Consider the following 9102-nt stretch of genomic DNA (forward strand, 5'->3'; position numbering starts at 1 on the left):
TAGCATCTTTTCAATATTTTGCTTTGCCATTAAGTGTTACTTTCTGATCTCTTCCATAATTGCTTAAGTTATTCTTTACGAGGAGAAGCGTGTGGCTTGTTTCTGAAATCCCGTGTTTCATGTATAATCTTTCCCTTGAACCAATAGATCAAGAGGATGACCAATAAAATGAAGAATAAGGATTTCAACGGGGCACCAACAAAGATTGTGGTGGGGTAGTAAATCTTTCAATCGAAGCTTCTCGAGTTAATACTTAGTGCCAAGTCGCCTTTCTTAGGGAGCGTTTTATTCTCCTAATGTGAGACTTTCCAACGCGAATCCAAATTTATGGTCCCAATGTGGGCACAGTCAAATAATTGTTACATTTATATTTTTTGTGATAACTTTAAGGGATTTAAGTTCATTTCAATAATTAAAAAAAGTACCTATCACACTTTTACCCATACACATACTTTAATTGCTAATTATTTGTAAAATTAACCTCTACGCTTGAATACTTTTCATTACTTGATGTTATCTGTTAGTTATTGGGTCATGGGTCACCCATGTGAACTAACAGAGCTTAGCTTAAGAAAGTATAAGTTATAGGGAAGTTACACGAAGTTACAATCCTAAAACTACCCGGCTAGTTGTGGTTGGCTTAAATAAAGGGAATATGTTTTCCACTATAATGTAACTTCTCTGCAACATAGTTCCTCCTTCTCAATAGAGATAATTTTATCTCATTCTCCGCACAAAAAACACACACAAGAAAAGACATCTAGTTTGTGGTAATTAAACTTCGTTTCCTAGTGAATTGAAGTTTGACTTGGAGTTATTTTTTGGTGGTGAGTTCAACGATCTTCCGCTGACGCTAAAAGGTACACAATGTTGTTTTTGCCCCGCGTGATTTAGAGCCTGTTTGGATGGGCTTAAAAAAAGCAGCTTATAAGCCAAAAAAAAAAATAAGTTGGTGTAGTCCAACTTTTTTTTTTTTTGTCAGCTTTCAGCCTAACTTTAGATAAGTTAAGCCAAACAAACCCAATTAATTTTTGGGCTTTATTTTAAGCGCAAAAATGAACTTCTAGTACCAAACACTCAAAAAGTGAAAACGAACATAGGCAACTTATAAGCCAATCCAAACGGGCTCTTATTCTAACATTATCAATTATTCTAAACCAGTAGTATAATCCAAACGAACACAAAATCTTAAAAAAAAGGTAAAATAATAAGATTTCTAAAACATTGATATGGGATTTATTGGAAAGAACACCGCCTTTAACCTTTTAAGGCTGTGGGAAAGCAATAAGAATAAACTTTTAAAATAAACTTTTTTTTCCCCTAAACAAAATAGTTTTTGGGTCACTTCTTCTTTGATTTGAGGAGTATTTCGCAAGAAATGGCTTTTCTGCCCATACACAAGAAAAATCTTGACAAGCCAGCAACTCAAACAAATGTCAAAGGTATTATCTCTAGTTCTTTCAAGTTAAGTGAGGAAAAGAAAATTGTAAAAAAAATGAAAATTGGAAAATTTCCCTCCTCATGATGTTTCTTTTTCTTTGTGGTAAAAATTAAATGCTCCCTTTGTTATTACAGTTCCTAAGATTTTGTACTCATGCCTGTCTCCCTATTTTTTTTTCGTTAAACACTCGCCCATATCGGAAGTATACCAAATTATATTAACTTATTATGATTAAGTGATTTAATGAGGTGAAAATATAAAATAATTAACCATGATTTAGTGAAAGAAGTATTGTTCAAACACATGCCATGCATCTATGATTTTGCATAGTTAAACACATCAGCGTAGGATAAGTTTTTACCCTTTTTGTCCTTACTTTTTTGGGGGAGCTTTTAAAATCAATTTAGGGTTTAATTTCAATGTGAACATTCCTTCCTTAACTAAGAAGTTTAACAAATTTAATTAGATGTGGACTTATTGCGATCTCAAAGAAGAAAATAAACTCAAAAATGTTGCAGTTCAAGGAACTAGTGACGAGAAAGCAAAACAATGAGACGTGAAGAAGTTTTCTCATACTCTTCACCTGCTTGTTATCTCATTAATCATTTAGTCAAAAAGGAATTTCACGATGAATAAATAATAGAAGATAGGTTTTCCAGCTAACAACATACAAAATGATGAGTCATAACCAAAGCATTCAACAAGAAAATATTAAAAACACTAAAGTGAACACCTTTCTTCATGTCTAAATTCTAGTAATCATCCTTGAATTTAGCTTAATCATAGTTTGTAATACAAGTATCCTACTGGCTTACAATTCATCAATTAGATTAAACCATTGGCTTAGCTGTTATTTCCTAGTCATCACCAAACGAGAAGCCTTGCACATAAGATATAGTACTCTCTTATTATAAATAGTCCTCAAGTAGTTTAATTTCTACAAATATTATTCATATGCAACATTCATTAAAGATGACTCATGTGGAAAAGAATAACCAACAAGAAGAAGTAGCATGTGAAGAGATACTAGAGAATGTTTGGGCAAACTTCATATCCAAGAATGATCAAAGGGTGACAAGTGAATGTTCCGAAAAATATTGGGGACAACTTCCCATTCTTGAAAGGTTGCCAAGCTTAGGGAGATGGATAACAATGGGAGCTGAAACTTGGGAGGAGATTCTTGATGGAATTATTGCGCCTCCTAATGACAACAAAAATTCAAACGACGAACCAACAAGCAAAGATGAAGACGTCGTCAGAGTTGAGAAGAAGAAGATGGTAATTAATACGCGGCATTATAGAGGGGTAAGAAGGAGGCCATGGGGAAAATACGCGGCGGAGATAAGGGATTCATCAAGAAAAGGAGCTAGGGTTTGGCTGGGGACTTTCAATACTGCCGAAGAAGCTGCCATGGCTTATGACAAGGCGGCTTTGAGAATTAGAGGTCCCAAGGCCTACTTGAATTTCCCTCTTGAAAATGTTGCTCAATCTATGGGAATATCTAATTGTCCTCACGAAAAAGAATGGACCTTTTCATCATCAGCTTCACAAATGAGTAGTGCATATAATTCAAGGAAAAGAGTATCTAGGGATTGGAACATGTATGAGGATTTGGATATAATTAATCAATTGCCTGTGCAAAAGAGAATTACGAGAAGCATGGAGGAGCATCTTGGCAGTGACTTGGATATCCTAGAGTTTGAAGATCTTGGAAGTGATTATTTGGACAGTTTATTAGCCTCTTTGTGATAGAAGAAATAATAAGTTTTAGATACAATATTAGGGAAGATACAGGGTAAGGGTAAATTCTTGGATGTTACGTAGAGGAATTATTTGTAGAATAATTTTGTACAAAATTATCTGCCACTAGATTTTAGTCATCACCGTATTATCTTTCATGAATGTTGAGTTGCAAATACAATATTTTTTTGTATGTTTATCCTACTACTAGTAGCATGAGGCCTGTGCTAAGCCCGGCCCCAAACTCATGAGACAAGAGTAGTAAATTTAATTTAGAAAATATAACTTGTGTCACATTTTCTATTGCATAATTAAGTTTATCTAGTGAAACATTTATCATGTCTTGTGTGTATGTCTTCATAATTATTAAAGTTTCTTAGTCATATAATTTGAATAAATTTTAAAGATCAAATTATTTATGAGGAAGGAAGTTTGGAAGAAGAATTAGCAAATACAAAGAAACGTTGTCACGCCCCGAACCATGGCCTAAGCGTAACACGACACTCGGTGCCTAACTGCATGTGACCGAGCGAACCCATAGGCTAGCTGAATCAACATGTGATATCAAAACATGCTAAAATAAGGAAATAAGACTAACACATGTTGGTTTACTAAAAAGTACGCTGAAATGTATAAAATGCGGAAATGCTATTTAAGTCTAAAACATCTGAAATAATTGCCATCAAGGCTAACACATCAAAGTATGCTAATGTTTGACTGATTGGACTATGTCTATGAAGCCTCTAAAGAATACTGAAAAGATAACTGTCAAAAACTGAAAAGACTGAAAACAGGATAACGCCCCGAAGGAACTGGGGCTCACCAAACAACTGAAACGATGAGCAGTCCTAGTTAGCTGGATTGTTAACCTGTATATCGTCGCCTGCATCTCGAGCAAATAAAAAGTGACATCAGCACATTTGAATTGTACTAGTATGTAAAGCAAAGTGAAAGAAAGAATTGTAAGTACTGAAACTGAAAAGCGAACTAAACAAGAAGGTGAGGATCTGAAGTACTCCCTGTTCTGAATGAAGAATCACCTGTATAACTGTAAATATAAACCGTGGCCTAGGGCCCAAATAAATGTGCACAAAAACTATGGCCTCAAGCCCAAGCAATACATATGCATAAACTGTGGCCTAGGGCCCAAAATACAAATACAGGTGTTCAACATTAAACAATTTACAAGACTGAGACTGGGCTATAGCTGATAGTAGGGCTGTGCATGTTAACGGTTAAACCAATAACCCAAACCGATTATTAGATTATTGGCTTAATGGTTTGGGTTAATGGGTTATTGGTTCGGGTATCGGGTGGTGTTCTCTAGTTATTGGAGTATCGGTTCGGGTCTCGAGTTCACCACTTTTGTTAACGGGTGAACCGATAACCATTTATTTAATTACAACTATCTTAGTACCATATATAAACTTTCATATATAATTTGTGGAGTCCACCGTCCAACATTCCATATAACCCTTCCATGTATAATTACTATGCCTATTATAGCTAGCTATGCTTTTCAATTTAACTGTGTGGATGAGTTTTGTTACCTAAAGAGGAACTTGGTATATTGTATAATCACCATCACTTGTAAGTGTGAATGTAGGTGCAAGGAGTGCTTGTACAATGAGTCTAAGGACTAACATGCCTCAATAGTCTGATAAAGTTCTAGTCATGAACACCGGGACTAAGGATTAGAAGTAATCTTTTTGGCATGGCTTCAATTGATCGAAATTGATCCACAGTCTTGCCACCAAGTTAACACTTTCTTACCAGTAGGTTAATAGTGCCTTGTGAGTTCTGATGGAGCAAAGCTGCAATTGATTTCTTTGAATGGTACATTTTTATAGCTAATTGTTGTAGACACTTTCTTTTGTAGCTACTTTATTCATTTTGCATCTCGTTAATTCGTTTCTGATTCTGCTTTGAAGATGGGTTCTTTGTTCTTGAAATTTTTTTGTGTGATATCTTAACGGTTAAACCGATAACTGAACCGATAATGATAAAAATCGATTAACCAATAACCCAGTAACCGATATCTTAACGGTTTAACATGTCTACAAACCGATAACCGATAAGTTTAACCGATAATTTTCAAACCCAAACCAAACCACCCGATACGTAGCCCTAGCTGATAGCATGATAACTGTTTCTGATTATGGAACTTAAGACAATATCTGATTATACACTGACTGAGACTCATGCGATGTCAATACACAAGTCTATAATGATTATGTACTGAGTTCATGATATTCATAATGATCACCATGAATGAATTATGAAACTATAACCCTAGAAGATAGCAGGTCTACAACTATTCAAGAAACTAGGGCTAAACTGTATTCTGAGTCAAATTTCTAATAAACATGTAGAGTGAGGCGTAGGGAGAATCATGAACATTCCCTAACGTAGATAGTTAGCCCTACATACCTGAATATTCTCCAAAATTTGCAAGAAAGGTCTGAACTTTAAGAAGAATCCCAAAAGCCTAAATCTTGAACCCTTATATGGATTTTCTTGAAAACCCTAGGTTAAGAACAATGAATTCTTGCTTAATGTTCATAGATATATGTTAGAATCCATTTGGAATAGACTAGGATTGCTTACCGTAGTGTTCTTGGTGATGGAGAATGAGAGCAGGTCGTCCTAAGGTTTAGGAATTTGAAAATAAGAAAATAAAGCTGGGTCTGCGTATTTATACTGTTCACTGAAGCGGACGAAGTATGGCCGCCAATTACGTCCCGTACTTTGAAGTACGATCCATACCTTGTGGCTCGTACCTGGAATGTCAAATTCCAATGAGTAGCTAATTTCCCTGGTGAAGTGCGGGCACCAGGTACGTCCCGTCCTTCTAAGTGCGTCCCGCACTTGGATCTCGTGCTTTGAAATACGACCCACACTTTACCTGCAAATTCCAATTTCCAGCTCTAACACTTTTGTCTGATTTTTCTAAGTCTAGAATCATGATAAAAGCTTAAGTTAAAGGTCTGAGGTGTTACAAACACAAGATTCGATATTCATAAAAAACAAAACTTTGGAAATAAATTTCTTAAAATGACTTCCCTAGTGGAAGTAGAAAAATCATGTTCCAGTGGCATGTCACATTCGTTGTGTCCTTTCAGCCCTCAAATACACCTCATCTTACCGATGTTGTGTGATGAGTACTTAGTCGATTATGTGATGACATATGTGACTGATTGATGATATCAATAGATTCTGAAGTATGTTTGAACTGAATTAAAAGATGGTTCTCATGATGAGCCACTACGTATTTTTACATCACAAGAAAATAGGTAAAAGCACACTTATCTTTCTGAAAAATATTTTTAAAATAATATTTTCTTGAAAAATATTTTTCTGATACCAAACACGCCCAAAGAGAAGAATATAACATACTAATTAGTAAGATCTAATAAATGTTATGATTGTAAAACTGTGAACCAAAGTTGCATAATTTTACCAGAATGTATAACAAATAATGTACTCCCATCGTTTCATTTTACTTCGCCCTTGTTGACATATTGACACTTCCCTTAAGAAGCTATTTATTATTTTATTTTCCATATTAATTATGCTTTGAAAATAGAAGTTTGATTACGATTAGTTTATATAGTTACTTAATGATGAAGGTAATATTAAAAGAAAATAATAATAAATCTATCTTGAATTGCTAAAATGAACAAGTAAAAAAGAAAATCTATTTTTAGTATAAGAGCCAAGTAAAATGAAACGGATGGAGTAAAAGGGACTCCTGCGATTCCTTTTTACTCGTCTCTTGGTGACTTTGCACCTCCCTTAACAAATTCTCTATTAGGAGTAAAACATACTACTAAATTACCGCTATTAATTATGCTTTGAAAATTTAAGCTTGACTGTTGATACTTTATGTAGTTACTTAATGATAAGAGTAATATAGGAAGAAGTTAATAATTTTTTCGTGATTTACTAAAATAGACAAGTAAAAAGAAAATTTTATTTTTAGTATAAGGAAAAAGTTAAAAAAAAAAAAAAAAAAAAAATCCACAAAAAATTATACTATATCTAGTGTCATGTAGTCAAATAACAAAGATCCAAGTGGGAATAGTCATAAGAAAATAAACGAGGTCAAAAAATGTAGGGAAAAAGCTCATAGGACCGAAGAATATGTGAGGGCTACAAAACTTACTTATTCCCTCTTATATATAGTTGTAATATACTCTCTCTGTTCATTTTTACTTGTCCAGTATTCTAAAAATAGATTTTCACTTTTACTTATCACTTTTAGCATATCAAGAAAAGACAATTTATTTTTTCTGTTTTACCCATAGTATTAAATGTTCACTTCAAATCATTTTTCAAATCCAATAAAAATATGCACCAATTAATATGGGTACATTGGTAAATTATACACTTTATTTATTATTTCTTAAATAGCGTGAAAAAGTAAAAGTGAACGGAGGGAGTAATTGTCTTAGTTGTATAACTAGTTATAGTGAACTATAAAACGCTGTTCTTGCCTTTTCCAAAACTCCGTTATTCACGGTCAAAATGAGGAAAAGAGAACAAAAATGAAGGAGTAAGAGTTGACTGCTTAGGTAGTCTTTCTGACCCATTTTTTTTAACAATGAAGTAATAATAATAAAGGCACTACCAAAAAACAAAAAAAAAAAAAAAGGACATTTGTCAACAAAAATATTTTTTTGTCATAGATAGAATACTGTTGCAAAAAATACTTTTGGCAACAATATTTTTTTTGTTGTTGCATAAACTTTTCCCATCGGCTGTTATTGCAACGACTTGCAACAACTTTTTTATAGTAGCCAAAAGCACGTTTTGCAACAACAATCAATACTATAGCAACAAAATTAAATTATTTGGCAACAAAAAAAAAGTTTATTTTTAAAAGATTCATCATATATGCCAACAAGAAAACTAAGTTGTTGCCAAATATTGAATTTTGCCAACTATATTATTTTTGTTGTCATTTCTATACTTTCTTGTAGTAATAGCATAAAACTAAATAAATTTCAACATATGTAGTCCTTCTTTTCTGAGTTATTTTTAACATCTAACTTTAGTGAGTTCGCAACTTAAATAACCCAAAAAGTGTCAAAAGGCACCAAAATACCCCACTAAAATAAAGTTACCAAAATGCCTTTTACGTACTAAATTAGTGCGCAATAGGACCAAAGTGTAAATTTACACTTTGGCCCTATTGCGCACTAATTTAGTGTGCAATACTTCTTTAATATCGTCCCCACCATCTTCCCCAGCCCGACAGTCCCCACTATTTTCAAAAAAAAAAAAAAAATGACGACCAACCTTCGAATTTAAGTGGTCCCCACCTGTTAAAAAAATCATTTTCGTGTTATTTTTAAACCCAAAAGTCAATATTCTTGGTATATTCGAGTTTTAACAAGTTTCGAAAGGCTTTGATTTCGAATAAAAACGCGTAAAACTTGATTTCAAAAACTAAAAACCACCTTCATTCTAGGTATTTCACTACGAATTTTGTATTACATTGTTAAATATATTACTATCCTAAGCATGATTGTAGTGTAATAGTTGCGGATTACGGGAAAAAAAAATTGCACACTTTTTTTGTGCGCAAATGGGCAGTCCACTGCCCCTTTTTTCATTTTTTTTTTAATTTTTTTATTAATTAATTGTTAATTGTTTGTTAGGTAATTGTTTATTTGTTGATTATTTATTTCGTATTTCTTAATTGTCGGATTAGATAATTGTTTATTTTTTAATTATTTATTAATTAGTTATTAACTATTTGTTAATAGCTTCATTAATTAATTGTTTATTTGTTAATTATTTGCTAGGTTAATTGTATGATAATGAATTGTTATTTATATTTTTATTTATGAAATATTTGTTAATTTAGGATTGAACATCCTTAGTTTAGGTTTGAACATCCTTAGTTAAACCTTAAT

General features: G+C 33.1%; 1 protein-coding gene across 1 annotated transcript; it reads left to right on the forward strand.

The window, feature by feature from the left end:
- The first annotated feature begins 2175 nt into the window (after positions 1-2175).
- Positions 2176-3489, forward strand: LOC132048189 (ethylene-response factor C3). Its single transcript, XM_059439096.1, has one exon. The coding sequence runs from the start codon at positions 2396-2398 to the stop codon at positions 3188-3190; it is 795 nt and encodes a 264-aa protein (XP_059295079.1). The 5' UTR covers positions 2176-2395; the 3' UTR covers positions 3191-3489.
- Positions 3490-9102: the final 5613 nt, after the last annotated feature.

Source organism: Lycium ferocissimum, chromosome 2, assembly GCF_029784015.1.
Source record: "Lycium ferocissimum isolate CSIRO_LF1 chromosome 2, AGI_CSIRO_Lferr_CH_V1, whole genome shotgun sequence".
Classification (NCBI taxonomy): Eukaryota; Viridiplantae; Streptophyta; class Magnoliopsida; order Solanales; family Solanaceae; genus Lycium; species Lycium ferocissimum.

Coding starts and splice junctions, on each gene's coding strand:
- LOC132048189 (XM_059439096.1), top strand. CDS start 2,396: ATGCAACATTCATTAAAGATGACTCATGTGGAAAAGAATAACCAACAA.